This window comes from Gavialis gangeticus, unplaced genomic scaffold (assembly GCF_001723915.1).
Source record: "Gavialis gangeticus isolate Ggan-Ray unplaced genomic scaffold, GavGan_comp1, whole genome shotgun sequence".
Lineage (NCBI taxonomy): Eukaryota > Metazoa > Chordata > Crocodylia > Gavialidae > Gavialis > Gavialis gangeticus.
In genome coordinates, this window is record NW_017729032.1 from 199,367,826 (window position 1) to 199,388,005 (window position 20,180).

The 20,180-nt window shown below is 40.9% G+C and overlaps 1 protein-coding gene across 2 annotated transcripts in view; it reads right to left on the minus strand.

The window, feature by feature from the left end:
* SRPX (sushi repeat containing protein, X-linked) overlaps positions 1 to 20,180 on the minus strand; it is a 75,646-nt gene that overhangs the window by 2,143 nt on the left and 53,323 nt on the right. For both annotated transcript variants that reach the window (XM_019524824.1, XM_019524825.1), the window contains 7 exons: positions 18,569 to 18,760; positions 17,577 to 17,753; positions 10,139 to 10,265; positions 5,895 to 6,016; positions 5,034 to 5,213; positions 3,081 to 3,214; positions 1,790 to 1,911 (listed from right to left, as the gene is read on the minus strand). In XM_019524824.1, coding sequence (XP_019380369.1) covers positions 1,790 to 1,911; positions 3,081 to 3,214; positions 5,034 to 5,213; positions 5,895 to 6,016; positions 10,139 to 10,265; positions 17,577 to 17,753; positions 18,569 to 18,760 — 1,054 coding nt within the window. The remainder of the gene's footprint in view (positions 1 to 1,789; positions 1,912 to 3,080; positions 3,215 to 5,033; positions 5,214 to 5,894; positions 6,017 to 10,138; positions 10,266 to 17,576; positions 17,754 to 18,568; positions 18,761 to 20,180) is intronic.

Genomic DNA, 20,180 nt, shown 5'->3' on the forward strand with positions numbered 1-20,180 from the left:
CCTCCTTCCCCGTCCTAACTTATATAGCCCCTGTGACCTCATTCACCTGGGCCAGCGGAGGTCAGCCCCAGTTGGCTGTCAGCCAACCAATCTGAAATGCATCACCTGTTACCGGGCAGATTCCAGCTCCCCAGGTAGAAACCCCTTACCCAGGTAAGTGATGCAAGTCACGTAGGCAGAGGGAGCAGGTTTCCCCCCTCCCTCAGGAATGCAGCCAGCTCAAGTTCCCTAAAGAGACAGGCTGAGGGTGTGGTCCCCTGTGTGCTGGGCCCATCCTAATTGAATGGTCACAGCACAGAGATTTAAATCACAGTGTCACAGGGCAGAGATTTTTGGGGAGAAACCAAGGTGGCATTCTGCCACAGTGCTAACAGCCCACACTGTAAAGAAGGGAGAATAGTGAGCTTTTAAGAATTAATTCCCACACTGGTGGCCATGTCAATAGGCCTCAAGTGGAAGTTGCCTAGGTGCCACAGGGAAGAAGGGTCCATTTTTCATGGTAACTGAGACTCTGTTCTTGGGCTATGCCCAAGCAGTGGTGAGTTGAAGAGCAAAGATAATATTTAAACACTATTTGGTCCTTCCTCATTCCTAAGTCAGTATCCCCTGTATCTCAGCATGGAGATGACTTTTTGAGTGGCTTTTGTTATTCCTACAGAAATGTAAATGGAAGAGGCAGAAGCAATGGCAAGGAAGCCTGCTCCTGGGAGAAGGGATTTGGAGGAATAATGAAGCTGGAAGCGAGCACAGATCAAACTGGCTGTCCCAGCCACTGAAGCATTATTAGATTCACTGTTCCTCTGCACTGAGCCTCTGAAGGAGCTGTGAGACTGCATGGCACAGCTTGCTCCTTGTTCCTGCAAGTATAATAAACTTAGCAGAAGAATAGGAGAAAACCACCTGCGTTTTTAAGTGGGTTAAGCAGACCTTGCTTTTGCCACTTACCAGCTAACAGCTTTGTGGGAAGTGTCTCTTTATTCATTTCAAACTTAGTGTTTGAAATCTGCTTAAATCACACTGACAGTCAAGTACTACACAAGGCAAGAGAAATGAGTTTCCGCAGGAAAATATGCTTAATTTTCCAAATCAAAACAGGATGCATTTATAGCTAATATTTTAAATGTTCCCAGTCTTTCATTTGTCAATAATCCACCACAATAGAACATGTAATTGGCTACTGGTACACAGTTGGGGTATGCTATAGTGCTAAAACGTCACTGGGACTTAACACGATTGATTTAGTGAAGTCAAGAGGACTTAAAGGTGTGCTTTTGTTTTTATCAGCCTTGGCACCCTCCCCAAAGTGGCTTATTAGCAGCCAGGAGCCAATCAAGAAGTTTGAAAAGGCGGGGTGCAGGCTCAGTATTTCTCCGGGGTTTAATGCAACATCCTCTATTAGTGAAATGTAGCTGGGAGGAAAAAGGTAAAGGGAGAGTGCCTGGGAAAGGTTCTGAATGTCGTTTCTCTGTGGTTTTGCAGAAACTTCTTGGTAACATTTAAAGTTAAGTTGTAACTGAGACCCAGCCCTTGGGTGAACCATGCAAACCCCCTTCTCCCACCTTTCAAACTAGTGCTAGGTGATTCAGGACACCCTTTTCCATCATGAACTCATCATTTGGAGGATGTCTCTCTCACTTATATATTTTAAAAAATCTTCATCAGAAAAATTACAGTGACTGATTATTTAAATAAACAAGTGCTACCACAGAAGGATCCAAGAAATCAAAAGGGAATACAGCAAATCCACATGCTGAGATATAACATAATAATGGTGAAGTTTTCACTTTACCTGAGTTGCAAAGCAAGTGGTGGAGGCAGTATCTTTACTCCTATTCTTCCTATAAGTGCTGGAACGACACCAACTAGTTCAATCACTGTAACATGTCGAAGGTCTAACCCACACTGTGCTGGCTAGAAGGGCCCAGAAAAAGACGGGAATACCCATAAGTGAACATGATTATAATGGGAGATCTACTTTAAAGGCTCAATAGGTGACGTCTACAAAGAGCTCTGAACATCGTTACATTAATGTTGTAATCTCTACACTTGGCCTTGCTTCTTTTTATAGCAACCATTTTAGTAGCACTTTATGAATGCACTTCAGTCTTCATGATGACTGAAAATATTGCATGAATGGATTTTTAGCACATTTTAAAAAAAACACATTGCCCCTAATAAAAAAGAAAGAGGCTGTTAGATTAAAAATTATGCCAGTACTGTAATCTGGATTTTTCTCTAAGGCCTGACCATTTGATCACCTTGGTGGGAGGAAGTGGGAAGCACTGTACCTATTAAATTTAACCTGGTAAAAACTGCAGTGAAAATAAATTTAATGGTCAAGCCAAATAAAATATCAAAAATACTACTTCTATTAATTCACAAACTGGAAATAGAAACAAAATAATGAGGATTTACAAGTGATATCATTGTATTTATTATTGCTGGATTTTGTTATAAACAGTAGCAGAAAACAAATGTTTGCTCCTGCTGGTCTAACTAACGGTTTCATTCTCTTTTGGAGACCTCTACCTCTCTACTGCATGTCGATGGTCAGGTTCTTGCCAGGGTTAAAGTGTACAGCTAGATGAACACAGGTACTGCATAATTAAAATGGTCACACCATTGTTGCATATTTTGAAACAAACACCATAAGGAGATAGGCCTTCTACAAAGACATATCTTAACATTTTTTTTCTCAAGAAAAATTGTTACATAGTTTGTAGTAATAATTGGGGGATATTTATACAAGTTCTGAATCATGATACAACTTCCTCCCAAATGTCTACATTCAGGAAGGTCAAAAAGAGTCCCTGAGCTGGTAACTGATTTGGATTCTGGTGTGTTGTTTTTGCACACATCCACATTTTTTGCACTACAATCACAAAAGTAATCGATATACTAACAAAAGTGGATTAGCCCCTTAGCAGCTAAAAATTGGATGGTAATGCTACTTCAGAGCTGCCAGCTCATGGCTAGAGTCTCAGCTGTTCCACTGCAGTCCATGGAGAAATTTCACTGACTGAGAATCTGACCTTCTTGTGTATTTAAAAAAATGCTGTGAAATAAGGCACCCTGCTTACCTGCAGCATTCCTAGTTGTATCCTGTAGAAGTAGTTGGCTGCAGTAGGAGTTGATATAATTAGCAGTCTCCGTTTCTCATAAAACTGATCCAGGAGGGCAGCTGCACTTCTCACCGCAACATTAATATTCATAGCTGGAATTAAAAATTAAGAACAAAAATCACAGAGATTGCACAAACAGACCTGCTTTCAAACTGCAGCAATTAGCAAAAACAACTATTAAATCCAAGGAAAGAAAAAGAGAATAATGCAGGAGCTGGGGCTAAATGTTAATGCGCAAAATTCTGGCTCTGCTGAAGTCAATAAGAATCTATCACAAGTTGTAATGAAGGCATATCTTTGAAGTCTCTCTCCACATCACCCAAACCAGCAATGAAGAACAGCAGCTGCTTCTGCAAGTTGCTTGGAGGAATGCAATGAACATATATTTCTTCTTTTTGCACAGCTGAAAATAAGGAAGAATAAGCCTTGGAGTCACAGTACCTTGGGTCTAACTTATCAATTCCAATCTTGCTTTGGGATTAATAAAGAGGAGCAAAAACTCTGGACTGTCAAAAATAAGCTGCATGACTTTATTTAAAACAAAACAAAACAACTCACCACATTCACTAAAATTATGAGCACTGTTGGGTTGACTGACAATTTTCTGAATGCCTGCAAGCACATGCATTGATGAATGGTGATTGAATCAAAGAAAAGCAGGGCTGGAAAGGACCTCAGGAGGTCATCTACCCCAACTCCTGCTCTAAGCAGGATCTTCCCTATCTAAACCCATCCTATACACATCTCTGATGTGTCCAATTGGTTGGGCAAAGATCTTTAGTGACCTTCAGCCAGGGACAGCTGCAGAGTTTGTTCCAAGGTACCACTGTAGTTAAAAGCTACATCAATAAAGAAAGATGGGGTGGAAGCAAGTGCAGGTGAATAAACTCTGCAACTGCAACTTTTACTCACATGAATGAAAACTGAAGGATCTAAACCAATGGTTTTCAACTTTTTTTCATTTTGTGGACACCCCAAAATTTTTGAATGGAGGCGTGGACCCCTTTGAATCGTAAGTGTGGGTATTCACATGCTTTTGATTGACCATAATCATCTTTCATTAACCCCTTAAACAGTCTGTGGACCCACAGGGGTCAGCAGACCACAGGTTGAAAACCACTGATCTAGACCAGGGGTGGGCAATTATTTTGGCTGGAGGGCTGCTTAATGAGTTTTGGTGACCTGTACCTCCACCCCTGGGTCGCAATCTTGGAACTGGAAGTCCCACCCCTAAGCTGTGCAGGTGCTGCTGCCCATCAGCAGGCGGTTCCAGCCAGAGCTGCATGTGGCAGCAAGGAGTGCAACCAGGCTGGCTCACCTCTATTCTATGGGGCTCCCTGCGGCACATATGCAGCTCAGGGCACTCGCACGCCACCAAAGCAAGCCCCACACAATGGAGCCAGCATACAATAGTAGATTGTAGGTTGTTCAGTAACAGAAATGTATTATCTGCAATGATTTTATACAGAAAAACTAGTATGTAAAGAGAGCCGGTGGATGAGGATGAGGAGTAGGGAAGAATACCAAGAAAAGCCAGAAGTCCAATTGTATATTGAACACTGATGGAGAAAAGGAGAGAATTTAGTTTACAAAGAGGTGTACGAAGGCTGATAACCATTGGTAGGAAAAGCTAAGGAGCTTTTTGCTTATTAAAAGCAGAATGTATCGGCTTGTCTCTCTGTCACCTCTGATGCAGTGTGCTCTGAAGTTTTACCAAGAGATTTATAAGACATGTTACAGTTAGTTATCCTCTAGCAAAAATTTCCTAGTTTGCCACATATCGAATGCTAGCTTTTGAACAAGTGACAGTAACTGTGCAATGCAACTACGAGGAAGTGGCATGCAGAGCTATAAGCAAATCTTTTATGCCATTCACTTTCTGTTCAGTACAGTAATAAAGTACTCACGTACGTGTACAGGTTGGCTCCACTCCTGACCAGCCTAAGTTGTACTGGCATACTCTAGCAGGGCTTCCTTGCAAGTCATAGCCACCAACGCAGAAAAACTCACAGGTAGCACCATAGTTATTTCCATCACCTGAACATTTTAAGTAGCCATTTTCTGGGGCGTTCAGTTTAACACAGCGCCTGACTTTGAATAGGAAAAAGAACAACAATAATTGTTTCTCCAGTGCAGCCTTACTCATAAAATTATACTGCAAGAATATAAAAGTGGTATTGTGGCTTGTTCTTTATTCCTAGCTTTCAGACAATCAAGCACTTCCTTTCCAGTATGAATGCAGCTATTATGTTTGCCTACTAATTAATTCATCATATTCATACACATACACACAAGCAATAAAAACCAAGGCATTAAGGAAATGAAGATTTGAAGCCCAGTATGTCAGAGACTCACAGCTTTCAACTGCTACTCTGTCAGAGGGTAGCCTACCCAACAGATCTGAGGAAGTCTTATCATCTGTGACTCAGTAGCTGATTTGAGAGGACTACAGAGTTTGGAGGATAGGGGAGCTCAGGACTAGGGAGGAAATGAACAAGGAGAGCATGAACAGGGAGGAGGAACAGCATAGGGGAGCAGGGCTGATCAACACAGTGACTCTTAACTTGAACCAGTGCTGCTTCCTCAGATAGCTACAGCTCAGTTCCCTGGGTCCCTAATCCAAACTGATTTGAGCATTTTCAATCTACATGAAAGACTCAGGGAAAAGTTCACAGATGCATACGCAAGGTATATAACAAGACTTATTTGCACCTGGCTGATTAAAAATACAGATGTATTGGCTTTGTTTACATAATTAGACATTTCTCTTACCTCTGACTTTAACCAGAAATTTGCAAGTGCCTTTATTCTCAGCTCTGTCATACACAGTGTAATGGATTTTGTGGTCACCTTCTGGAAAATGTGACCCTGATGAGAAGCCTTTCAGAATAACACTAAAATGAGAAACAGAATAGTACAGATGTTTAGAAAGTAAGGGTCATGTCACACATTGCACTTAAGACGTGTTAACTGCACTTACAAGTCGCACAGTCACATGTTCAAGCAGTAAAGCAAGTGCTAAGTGTGATTGTATTGTAGCAATTACAACTTTCCTCCAGCCGAGCATCTCCAGATCACATTTAAGTAGCATGTGCTCAGCTGTTGTCAGACTGCTCCATGGAGATAACATGAGTTCAAGATACTGTTGTGGTGCCAGGGCTGGTTCAAGACTGCCAGCAACAGAGACCCAGCTTGTCCCACAGATCCAGCAGTAGGAGTGGCACCCTCTCCTGGGCGTGGTTCCCTATACCTCCTTTCACTAGCCACCAGAGATCCAGCTCACCCTGGCTTGCCAGGGACAGGTGCTCCCAGGCTGAACAGTGCTGGGGACAAGGTGAGGAAGGCACAGGCTCCAGGCATCCTCATGGGTGGACGTGTGAATTGTGCACCCAGACATGTGTTATAGCACCTGGCACCAGAGTTTGCAACAGGGGGTTCTCTGCTGGCTCCAGCCTTGTTCAGAGTGGACTGAGATGTTAGTAACCATTGTCATGTGCTGCTCAGAATATATTCTCACTTTCAGCAGGGCATGGTAATGCTGACAGCATGCACTAAGTGTCCCATGCAACAAGTGAGTTATCTGCCTACTGGAAAAATCCCAGCAATCTTCAGATGAAAGGCTTTTCTGTGACTGGGCAATGTCCAGAATGCTAGCTATGCTGAGAATCACAGAGCCAGAAAAAATAGCTAGGAGGAAGATAGACAGTGGAGCCCAATGCATGTAAGAGTTAAAATCACAGAAGCCTAGTTTTGTCTTAGCAAAATTACCCACTATTAACAGCAGATAAATGAGGTGTTGACATGGTCTCTTTGATTCCCATCACTACAAGTTACCTATCAGCATCATTGTACTTACTTACATTTCATGTAACAATTAAAAGAAGCTCACGCCCATTATATTTATATATGGGGAACTCCAGACCAACTCTGCATACAGGATAGTCTACAATGTAGGACTTGGGCATAAGCCAGGACTAGGTAGAGCTGTATTGTCTGGCATTCTCTGTATGGATGAAAAGGTAATGAGGAATCAAGATTATTTTAAGGTAGGAGGGTTGGGCATCCAGTTTCAGGCTTTAGCTCAGTTGCTCATTCCTGACAACAGCATATGTCAAGAGAATACTGAACTCACAAGGTAGAAATGCAGAAGTCAGGCTCAGTCTAAACACAGGTCATGTTTCAATCTAATTTGTGGCACTATTTTGTTTTAAGACATTTCCTCCCATCTCCTCTTGGACAGCAACAGAAGATACTATCTGAGGCTTGGAGGACTGGAAGCCTTGAGAGTGTACAAATACCGTTTAATTGTTTGCTAGGGAACTGTCCCAGCTTGCTATAGGTAGAGTGTGTTTTGGTAATGAGCTTTTTTTAATGCTATGACTCTAGCTAAACCAAACGGCTCCAGGGTCTTGCATGGCACTCTAGTTTTAACATACCAGCAGAGAATAGTATGGCTAACCCTAACTATTCAAAAACCATGAGACAGGCTACCAAGCAAGAAGTCATAAGACTGGCTTAAATAATGTATCATGATTTCCTTAGATTTGATAAGTCTGAGCAGTATTATTTATCCTATGGTTCAGGAGCCTATACCTCCCCAAGTTCGTGACCTTGACATGGTGGAGAGCCTTGTAAGCTATCCATGACCTCAAAAGTGATGCCCTCTGGGGTTTTGTACTCTTGGTAGGGCCACCAGTGGTGGCAAGTTTGGATCATTGTTAGTGATCCAAGTTTATTTTTGGATCACTAACAATGATCCAAAAATAAAAATAAAATCCTCAACAGTGGAGCCTGCAGATAAAGAAACACTACTTCACATGGCTGCAAAGGCAGATGAAGGCTACAGTGGAATAGAAACCTGTGTTTGTTTAGGTTTTCCTTCCTATTGGATTAAGGTTTCTTTCTCATGAAGTACCTCATGCTTGCTGATGCTCAGTTGTGTCCCCACATTAAAAGAAGACATATAGGTGTCTTCCTTCATAAACTTGCCTCACTATGGAAGCAGATAGATGAAAGACGAAATGAGAAATCAGTGACCAACATCATCAGAATCCATTCCTTCCTTCCAAAATGATTTGCCATGTCGGCAACTGAATATGTGCATCTCAGATCTGCCTCAGTTATCTCCAGACTCACCAACGACTTTCCTATTTACTAGAAGACTATCATCCTTGTATTGAGGGACTCCCAACAATGAGCCTATAAGAATCATACATAGGACCACAGAACTGGAAGAGATCTCCTGAATCATTAAGTCCAGTTCCCTGTATTTGCAGTCAGTTTTAGCTGAAGGAATCCTCCAAATTGCCACTTTGAACCCTCACAAGCAACTACCAGGAACAATATCCAAAGTGCTAAAAACACCCTCACAATTTCAAACTTTTTCTACAGCAATGAGAATTAGAAACATTCTTTTAAAAATAAAGAAACCCAAGATTTTCACACGTTTACTAGACTCTAGGATCGGGGGATTTAAGAAAAAAACATCAGTATCATGGAACTGATAGTAAAATGATAGGAGTTAGAAACTGAAATTCTGGAAACCTGCATGTTCTTTACAGAATGTCTCCATAGTTTCACTGCCACCTGACTGGATTGGGAACAGCTATTGGTGCTTTATAATCTTCACCATATTCAATTATTGCCACTATATTCAGATATTAGGTCAAAAGTTCTTATTTTAAAATCAAAAGAGCTGCTTCAGTAGCTTTTAAAGCAGGGGCAGGCAATTATTTTGGGCAGAGGGCCGCTTACTGAGTTTTGGCAAGCCATTGAAGGCCGCATGACAGGCAGCCCAGGGCAGATAAATATTAATTTTCTAAATTTTTAGGGGCCACATTTTGCCCAACCCTGCTTTAAAGCAAACATTATGGGGTTTTTGTCAACACAAACACTAAGTGTTTTATTTATATAATGAATTCTTCCATCTTGCGTGTGTTTCTTTCCACAGTCTCTCTTTAGCACTTTCAAACATCTTCATCAAATAGTTTAAGTTGGGAACTTCCTTCATGTTTCAGTGAATAGAAAGTTGATTCTTTTTTTTTTTCTTTTTTTTTTAACTATTCAATTCCTGTAGCAGCTTTTTTTTGGTAAGAGGACAGTTAACTGGCTCTCGTTCTCATCAAAGAATTTTGGGTAGCCATCTTCATTTTGCCAATCTTGTATCATGCAAATTAGAGGCAGCTAGTACTAATACAAGTAGTAGTTTATCTCCCCTATTGGTTTTATGGGTTTTCGTGTTGTAATAGACAAGAGAATAGCACTGGGAGAAATATGAAAAATATAACTGTAAAACCACAAAAATGGGGAGTGAGCTTTAGGGCAACTGTAGTACCCAGTCCTTTTTTAAAACCACATCATTTTAGAAGTGGCGTGCTAAAGAACTCCAGGTCCCAGGTTTCTACATCAGATTATGTGAAAGTTTGAAGATGTATGTTAAATTCTCACTGGCACACTATTTGTCTTGTATTTTAACACAGCCACACAGTTATTCTCTGTTAATTTCCTCAGATAACACGCTCTCTTTGCTTTTAGTATGTCTCAGAGGTACTGCACCACATGAAACTCTTGCTTACAGGAAAAAAGAAAGCCTCCCAAAAGCTCTTTCGGAAATCCCACAAGGTGTCACAGAAAAGTTGCTGACTGAAAAGCTGATATATATCTATCCCATCAGCTTTAAAACTGATGCAGCAGTCTGCTAGCTTTTTGTATGCCAACTCCTGGACAATTTACCTCCCTCTAAAGCGGAGGGTAAACCTGAATTTTATATAAATTGAAGGGCCACATAAGATTCAACAGCAAGTGAACATTCCTGCAGATTGTCACAAGGAAAAGGATACCAGCCAAACTGGTCACTTAGAGTGATATTCTATGTCTAGACCATTAGACCTAATGGCCATATAGACGACCAAATGGAAACAGATTCAAGGCTACCAAACGGTAACAGAATGTCACCCTTGGGACACTGAAGGGGGTCTAGGAAAAGACTAAACAAGTATCCTTAGAGTTTCACTTACTCTGTTAAAATACCATCAGCTGTGTCCCTTCCCTCTGGCGTGTCCCAGAACACTCGGGCTGTCAGCTTATTGGGCTCTGCTATTTTCTCTTTCACACTCGGACACTGGATTCTAGGAGGTTCTGTATCTGTTAACACACACACAGTTTAATTAAGCCCTTAGTCTATTCTCCATAAAGCTGTGATATAACTTCAGACCGTCATGCCTGCAGTCCTCCTAATGTCTGAGCTGAGGTCATAGAAGATACACTTAATGTCTTACATCTTGAATGTAGGAAGGAGTAGAAGGAAAAGTGCAAGATCTATCCAGTTAATCCTATGGTCACCTCCTAGATTGAGTAAATAGAAATGAAGCACACAGAGTTAGTATGGTAGTGGACTTTTGTATAAAATCACCTGCAACATTCAGAAAACACATAGTAGACTAAGCTTGGAAATGGGGATCAGGAACACTTGAGATACCATCAAAGCTCTGACACTCACTACATGACTTCAGGGAAGTTACTGATCTGCTATGTCTGTTCAGTCCTCTGTAAAACTGAAGTTGTACTTACCTACTTCCTGGCAGGTTGTTGACTGATTAGTTATAACTGATTATAACTAATGATGGAAGTAATTTGAAGCATAAAGCTCTCTGACTGCTAAGCATTATTATTAACAATAATGTATTAACCCATTTTGATTTTTATCTTGCAGTGGTGACAGGCAATAAACTGTTAAGGAACGAACACATTTTTATCTTACAATTAATCACTACTGCCCTACTAGCCCTAGTTATATTTGTTAATATTAATGTTTTGCTCAGGAATATTATTTGTGAGGTTTATCTTGATACTCTATGGGCATGTCTACAAGTCGCTGTGCTTTATCACTTCGTTTTGGAAGTACGAAAGCATGGCACAGTATAGGTGGTTACTGCTCCACGTGCACGGCACATGGTTAGATTTCGCCGCTACATCCTCATAGCGGAGTGTTATAACCAGGGAGCACGCTGCTATGGCAACACGTGTGATCGCTATGTCATCCTAGCACATCATAAGGCAACAGAGCGCATGGCTAAGTCGCCATAGGGCGACATGTAGACATGCACTAGAAGAATAATTTAAAAGCAGAAATATAAAAGAATTGAATGTTTTTGAAAGGGCATTATGACTATTACTCAGCACTAGAAGAATACTGATGGGACATAAACAGTGATTAAGTTTAAAGCTGACATATAACTGCACTGATTCATCCACTTCCATTAGCTATGGTTATCCAACCCAGTCAGTGTAATGCATCATTCAAGTAAAATTGTAAGTGAATTAAGCTGGTCAACACACTGATGTTGGCTACAAGATCCATTAAGACTCAGCTTAGACATTTTTAGCCAAAGTGAAGCTGAAGCACAGACCATAAATATGATTTCTGGAGACATGTATCTGGTCTTGGCCTGCAGATAAGAGTCATCTTTAAAAGCATTTTATAAGTTCAAAGAGCCTTTTGTTTGTCATATTTCAGACACAGTGCATGGTCTGCCTCCATTTACATGCCATTGGAAAAACTGGCATTGATTTCAATGATAACAGGGAAGGGCCTGTATTTGTAACAGATAATCAAAAATAAGATAGTTATTCTATAAAATGACAGAATATTTTCTAGAAGAGCTATTTTTTATCTAGTTGGTGTTGTGTTTTGCTGAATCACTGTAGTTACTTCAAATGTACCATGGTGGTTTCGGAGCCTTGGTCCTCAATACACTTTCTTTCTGTGTATTACAGTAAAAGCTTTGTTATTTGGCTTGAGTGGGGTGAGGGGAGGTGCCGGTTATCTAAAAATTATGGTTATCTGAGAGTTATACCAGCTCCAGCCCACAGTGGCAGCCCACCCTGCCCCGCACAGATCCCTTTCCCCTCCCCCAACCCCTTCCCCTGCAGACTTTCCTGCCTGGGGGGTGGGCATGCGTGCATGCCCAGCGCCTCCCTCCCAAAAAAATTTTTTTCCCTCTGCCTATGTGGGTATCAACCATAAGGGCTCCTGGCAGCTCCTATATCGGCAGTGTCACTAACTAATGTAAACAATAAAAATACCTGATGTACATGACAGATAGACCCAGCAAAGTTTCCGGCTGCTAAAGTGAGGATTTGTGTTGGGGGATATGGGAAATTCCAGTTAATAGAGTATTCCAGTTAGTAAAATGCCAGTTAACACAGCTTTTACTGTACTTCTCTATTTTGGGAAGTACTAGGGTATGGGTTTAGCCTTTCCTTCCCAGCAAAGGACTCCTCAAAACCACAGTACTCAGTAACAAGATAGTTATCCTCCAGCAGGATGTATAAAATAGTCAGTAGAACAACAGCCAACAAGAATAATGGGCTTATGTTACAGCCCAGTAGGGAGAACAATTAACGGTGAATCATTTATTTAGAAAATTTAACTTTGCTGGCATTTGCCTATTATCTATCAATTTTTAAAAGAGAACTCTTTGCTGTGCTAAAGTGTCTGACAAAGGTTTTCTGTGAACCAACTTCAGCATACATATTGCTTGTAGTGTTTCATATCTCCTGTGAGAAAGACTTTTACTTAAGATACGCAGTAATAATATTTTTTCTTTACCGCAGCTTTATAAGCTAATTACAGATCTATCTAACTTTCAGTCACTCCTCAGAATCCACACTGGACTCTGGCTTTGCCCTAGTGCTATTCTTTCTTTTCTTCAGTTCTCTTCCTTGATTCTTTAAAAGTCTTAACCTTCTCTCCCATACTATTGCCTGAAAGCTGCTCCTTCTTCATCACCTCATCATTTCCTTTATAAAGGAAATCTTTTCCATTTCCTTTTTCAAAATCTTTTCACAGTTCGTTCTTCTGCTGTAGTCTCTAACCAGGCCCTTTTGCAGTTTTGTACTTCTGCTCTAAGGAAATGTTTTCCTTCCCCTTCCCCTTCACATTTCCTCCTCACTCCACTATTTTAACTCTATCCTGACACCACTGATGAAGTAGAAGCCACACTGAATTCATTCTTCGAACAATGACAATCCCCACTTTTTCTCCTTAAAAGCAACCTGTATTGAATTTCTTTTGGGGGAACTAACAGTTAAAACTCTTTCCGCTCATTTCTACGGCTTGTTAAAGAGTTTCCTTTGTAGCTGTGAACTAACACTCTGGTATTAAAGGCACTATATAAATGACTAAAATTTAACGTAAGGATGGGAGATGGGAGAGGAGGGTGTTTAGTGCACCCAATGTTTTAAGCATTTAATTGATTTATTAGAGTGATTAAATATTGGAACAGGATATCTAGCAAAGTTGTTAGTCAGACAGACACTTGGCTGGGATGTTTTAGTCAGGGATGATCCTGCTCTGAGCAGGAGGCTGAACTAAATGATCTCATGAAGTTTCTTCCAGCCCTGCTTGCCTATGATCAGAAAGTAGATTCCATCAGTAAGTATACAGAACAAGATTTGCATGAACTAGCATTAATTAGCAATTCATTTCATTAAGCAACAAAAGCAGGTTACTATGGGAACTGAATCACCAAGTACCCTTCAGGAAGTCCTTCTTGTTGAACCTGAAAACACTCTAAAAACATATTTTCTGTGCATAATTCAGGTGGACAGGTGCTATTTAATATTTACATGTCTCTGGATAACCATACCAAAACACTCAGAATTTAAACTGAGTGAAAGAATACAGTCACCTACTAAAGCAAGGATACTCAAAGAAAAGTATGCAATGCTATGTTGAATCAAGCAGCTCCAGATCTCCTCATATCCTAAGCATATCATTTGCATCATTACCAAGGCACAGTCTTCATCATCTGCATCTCTTTTCAGTCATTATCTATATCTCTGTTTATAAGTGGATTATGAACTAGTTCATTTAAGCAATTAATAGGGCATTTTGAGAGTAAGGTAATCTATTAATGGATGCACTTTGATTGGATGTTCTATCATATTAGGCAGGGGGGTTTGAGTTACAATGAAAAATTTGAAGCTGCTCACCTATGATTTTCCTTTCATACTTTCCTGAAGCTTGTCATATGAACTATGGTACTTCATTCCATATGTAGAAATGACCCTGTTGGTTGCCTAGCCCACATCAAAAAGTCAGTGGCAATCCACAGAATGAATGGGGCCTTTTGATCTTTCTGGAAAAAATGAAGAACAAGCTTTCCAATAGCCTGTGGGTTTCTCAAACTCCAGCAAATTTTTTGAGACAGGGGAGTGAGAAATGGTATTGAATACAGAAATTTGAAGGTGATGTGGGTATCTGAATGTAGCAGAGAAAGGTTTGGTGCCAAACAGCACTTGTTACTACCGATAGGCGATGCAATTCTAGATAACTGCTGGTAGTTAATTCAAACTAACCATCCGACAGAGAAAGCAAATTTAGACAAAAATAATTAATTGTACCAAACTTTGAAACATCTGTTTTATAATCCATTATTAAATGCCAGTACAAATACTGATTCAGATCCAAGGCCAATTTCAGTCTTGCTCAACTGGAAGCTGTTAGTTAATTACTTTTTGAAATATTCCCTAAAATGCAACAAAGGATGTAGCAGAATGACAAATACTATTTACCACAATATCTGCAATGCAGCTGGTTGACAAATGAATACATAATTTTCAGGATAAAGTTCAGACTTTTAAAGTGTTTGAATTTCTCATGGTTTGAAAGGGATTAATTTGTCTACAATTTTTAAAAGGAAAACATTTATTAAAAATAGTATTAAGTGTTTATTGAAAAATCTATTTTTTGTTTAAATAAAATGTTTCAAAGCTAAATTTATTAGGGGAAAAATAATAAAAATGCATATTTCAAATAGCAAAGCCCCTTTCTTTCAGAAACTCAACTTACTGTAACCAGGGCAACTGAGTGGGCCAGCCCTAACCCCGGCCTTACCTTATCAGTCCTTACCTTCACTACCACTTACAGCGACCAACCACCAGTCCAAGATTGTCACCCTGCCCTAAGAATAACCAGGCTCACACCTCACCCTTAACCTAACTCCAAAACACCCAAAGACAGGTTCTTAACGTGTGTTTGGCTAAACTGAATTAGCTAGATTAAGTTAAAATAACTGCAAAGACAAGGTAATCTGGAGTCATAACTTGGTTTAGCAACCGAAGTAGCAGCAGGGTGATGTAGAGCTAGCATTTAATAAGCTTGGCTTGAGCTAATTCACTCTTAAGGTTAGCCTGGTGCCTTCTGCATGGTACTGCACTTTCAACATTATACTCACAGGCTAGGGACAGACATTACGCATAAACCAGTTTAAGTGATCAGAAACTGGTTTAAGTCTGTAACAGAACAGGTGTTCAGCGCACCAGTTTGAAAATGGCCAAAACCAGTTTGAGATAAACCTGGTTAAATGTAGTATCAGACTTAGCTGATTTGACTCAAACCAGTTTGTGTAATGTCTGTCCCAGACCCCTTGCTGGTTTAAGATAAATCAGACACCCCCAGCATCCCAACAAGCTCTCTGGGCTGGACGGGGCTCTGTTCCACAGCAGAGCTGGCCCCTCCCCTCTGCTCGCTAGCCAGAGCAGGGGTGGGGCATGGCCAGACGCTGGCCTGCCATGGCCCCTCAGGCAAATTCTTCCCTCTGTCTCCTCCCTGCTGGCAAACCCTGTGGACCACACAGGTTTGGCAGGCCCAGCCACACCTTTATGGCTTTCCTGCAGCCAGGCAGAGATGGTGTTAATTCCTCCCTCTGTCCAGCTTGCTTGCAGCCTGGGAGGGCATTAATTCCACAGCGGTCCTGGAGCAGGGGAGAGAGGCAAACTAGTCCCCTGTGTGCAGATCCAAGACCTGCAGCACCAGACTGAGAAGTGGGAATTGTTGGCAAAGACCTGACAATCATCACACACATGTGCCTAAGCTTAGGCGAAGATTTTTGGTAGTTCCCAACTGTATGCTTTGCAAATTTCTGTGTTCAATACATGCTCGCTTCCAAGAAAGGACTTTTTTCCCCTTCCCCACTCATCAGTCTGGCAGCAGCTCCCTGCCCCCTCCTCTACCCCCAGGCTGGTGGCTGGCATCCTTTGTGTCCTGCTAGCTCTGGCTGGTGCCTGGCCACAACCTCTCCACTTCAGCAGGGAGGCGTGAGAGCCTTGGAGGGCATCTCTCTTACCTCCCCTTTGGCAGTTGCCGGCAGCCATGCTCTAGCACCCCTGGCTTCTGGCTTGAGCCACTGCAGGCTTGTGGCTGCATTTTCTGATTTAACAGAGAATGCCTGTCCAGTTATTAATCAGTTTAAGCTTCACAGTTTAGACTAACTTGCAAAGAATGAATCAATTCAGGCTTAGGCTTTTTGAATGTCTATGCCTAGCCAAAAGCTCCAAAGCATCGTCACTGTCTCCAATATTCAGTGACGGTTGCTTTCATAGAATCATGGAGAAATAGGGCTGGAAGGGACGTCCAGAGGTCATGTAGACCAACCCCAGCCTGAGGCAGGATCATCCCTGTCCAAATCATCCTATACAAATACATAATCTAACCTCTTAGTAAAACTACCTTAAATCCTGACACAACACACAACAGTGGAGCTCCAGAAACCAAAGGTGGAGCTAAACCTGACATTTTGCAAAAACAGCCCTAAATTGGGATTTTAATGATTTGTCCATAGCAAAGACAACATCTTATTAGCCAGAATATCGTATGACTACTTCCCTCCACATCTCCTGGCCTAGCTGGGTCAGTCTGGAGGAACCGGAGCTGGAGCAGAGGTGAGGGACAAAGCTGGAGCTGAGTTCCAGACTGGTACTTATATCCAAGCAAGGCTTTTTTCCTCCATGCTGATTGGAGGAAAATAACTCATCTTGGATTCAAATAAATACAGTAAATTGTTAGTGGCCAATTCAAATGACTAAAGAACTGCACATCCTGGTCAATGGAAGTTATCAGGGACTTCCTAAGATCAATGGTAGTATCTGCAACACTATGTTCGTGCCACCTGATGAAATCCCACTAACATGAAGGAGTTATACAACTAAGTCAGCGTGAACTGGGTTGAGAATTCACTCTTGCTTAACGTAACTCTCAGCCAGAGAGATTCACCTTCATGTCTCCTGAAATAACTGCAAAAGATGCTGGTAAAAAGCACAAATAAGTATAAGCAACAGAACAGCTTCACATCTTCTGAGGCCGGAAGGTATTCATTATACTCATCAATAACTTCTGGCAAAACATAGGCCAGAGAACTTTATCCACTGACCTTATCTTAACCCTGGGTATAATGTCTAAGCCACAGCACACGTTTTTTAAAAAGATAACAGCCTGAATTAAAGCTTCATATTAGGTAGAAACTACCACATCTCTAGATAAACTGTTTCGGTGCTTCTCCAGAAGATGTGTCTGTTTTCTCAGTGAGTATAGGATCTGTTTCCAAAACATTTAGAATCCTTTGGGATTAAACTTTAAAAGCTGGGCTCTAAGTAACCAAAATCTCATCTTACCTACACAGGAAGCTGGTCTGCCACTCCAAACTTTGTTGTCCATACAGGTCACTATTCGATCTCCTTTCAACTGATATCCTGGTGAGCAGTAATACTCACACCTGGAGCCAAAATATGCCCCATCTAAGCACTTGAACCCTCCATTAGCTGGCATAGACAGTGTTGGACATCGTTTTTCTGGGGAAAAGAACAAATAAATGTATACAGATCTTTCTGTGATTAATTTTCAGAGGTGTGGAAGGCAGGAAAAAATACAGTACTGTAGATGAACAAAATATGATTTGGATTTTTCAGTGCAAGTATGCTTTTCCATTTCTACTCTAGCCAACCAAACTCCAAAGTTTATCATTCTACATTTGAGTTTACCTAATGAAATTAAGTTACAATTTAAAAAAAGTTTCCCATTACCAGCTTTTGACCAAATATTTTTTTCCTCAAGAGCTAAAGAAGGGCTCACTGAATAACTGACATTCAAATTTTGCAAGATGATGACCATTTGACTAAAACTAACTAACTACAATACTATCAGATTTTCTAAAAGGTGAGTTTTTGCAGTCTCTCAAACTTCAATAAATTAAAAGCCTGCCTATTTCAAGAAGTACTCCTATCTTCATCAACTCTCTGCTCTCAATATTGTGCTTTCTGTGCTTGTAGACAGTAAACTTCTCAGAAATCAACTATTTGTTCTGGCACAGCTCACCTACTGTACAATAAAAGTGCTATACACATTGTGTGTGAAACAGATGGTGCCAAGTTAGTTGCGCTTTCATCTATGCACGTATATTTTTTTAAATTCAAAATATGGACAAGAGCCAAATGATGAACAGAGTTCATGCTAACAGCAGCTCCTATCCAAGATGTGTCTCTCTGTCCCTGCATTTTATTCCATATTAAATATAAAAACAAATTTATTGACATCACAGAGAGAAAATTAGTTTATCATCCAGTAAAACTGAAAAGCATCCCAACTGCCTCCAAAATCAGCTACTCACGTTTACAAAAAACTTTCCCGGACCAGCGTTTATTTGACTGACAAATAAGCTGTGAAGGACCATGAAGTTCGTAGCCTTTCTGACAACGAATGTCGCATCTTGTTCCCAAAACATTCTTGTAATATCCTCCTTGAGGTGTTCTGCAGTTTGCATACCCATATTTCACCTTAATGGGAGAGCACCATGGTGTTTCTGGCACAGGAAACAGAAAACAGACAGGCATGGGGGACACGTTTTACAAAATACTGGGGCACTCAGGTCACAATCACAAGGCCATTTTGTTTCTGCAATGTTGTAGAGAAAGACAGTTTATAGGAAACAAAATAAACCACACACACAGATATAACTTTCTGGCATGACCCAGACCCAACATGATGTTAGAACATTACAATGGCAGGCCTTTAAAGGTGGAGAGCACACGTAACTTTTAAGTTAAAAGGGTATATTACCTTAGGGATCTATGATTCATGCTGGTAGAGTAAGCATGCCCCCATGTGGACAGGTTGATGATCAACAGAGTATTTACTACTTAGTGTTTACGTAGCCTTTGGATACAGAAAATAATAATAGTAATTCATGTTAAATCGAGAGGAAGTTCTCTCTATCTGCTGCATAATTTTATTTTTCTTCTGCTACTCTTAGTACTTTTGCTCTTCAAACCTCCTTCAGAACAGCCAGGCACTTGCATAGTGGGCACCACAGAAAAAGGCCTGGTTTTAAGTGAACTAGTGAAGGTTCAGGTCACCTCACCTTTATGAAAGGGTTTTACCTACATATTACATTTGGCTGCTTTGATAAAGAGAGAACACAAACGCCAGGCATGTGCATGTGTGTGTTCAGTTTTAATTAGGCCAAATTAATTCCCAGGTGCCATCTAAGATCAATCCAGAACTCAGTAACATGCCATCATTTCTATACATTTAAGATTACTTAGAAACATGGGGTGCTGACATACATAGGAGAACCCCCCCCCCCCAGCACTTTAGCTAAAAAGAGGAAGCACATCTGTTTGACCCAGCTCCCCAGTGTCTGTGTAGTTTGCGTGCTTCAGTGGGGCCTTTTGGCGCTTTTATCCAATAGTTGATTGAATCAGCGATTAGATAAAAGCACCAAAAAGCCCCGCTGAAGTACATGAGCTATACAGATGCTGGGAAAATCAAGTCAAACTGACATGATTCCTCTTCTGGGTGTGCACTGCCATTGCTATGGGGTTGTGCTGAGCAGAAAGTAAAGCGCTGGGTTTTTTTTCCACATTTGTAAGCACCCCTGCTAATTATCTCTAACCAGTTACAAAGCAAGGTTTCTGAACATGAATTAGTGCAATAGCGTCATTCTTACTAAATCCATCCATCTCAGTCTAGAGTTTGTAAAGAGGCATAAATTAGCCCCATTCATCCTGCATAGGCAGCAACTCAAAATCCCTAGGTATAACATGAGCACTAGACACAGAGTATGTAACTAGTGCCTACATTTTATGTATTAGAATATTCCAAGGTGTGTGTATGTTCATTTATGACATCTGGCACAAGTACCTACACAGGGAAAATGGACTCAAGTTGCAAATTTCAGATGCAAATGTAAAACATCCCAAAATCTGAAGCATTTGGATCTG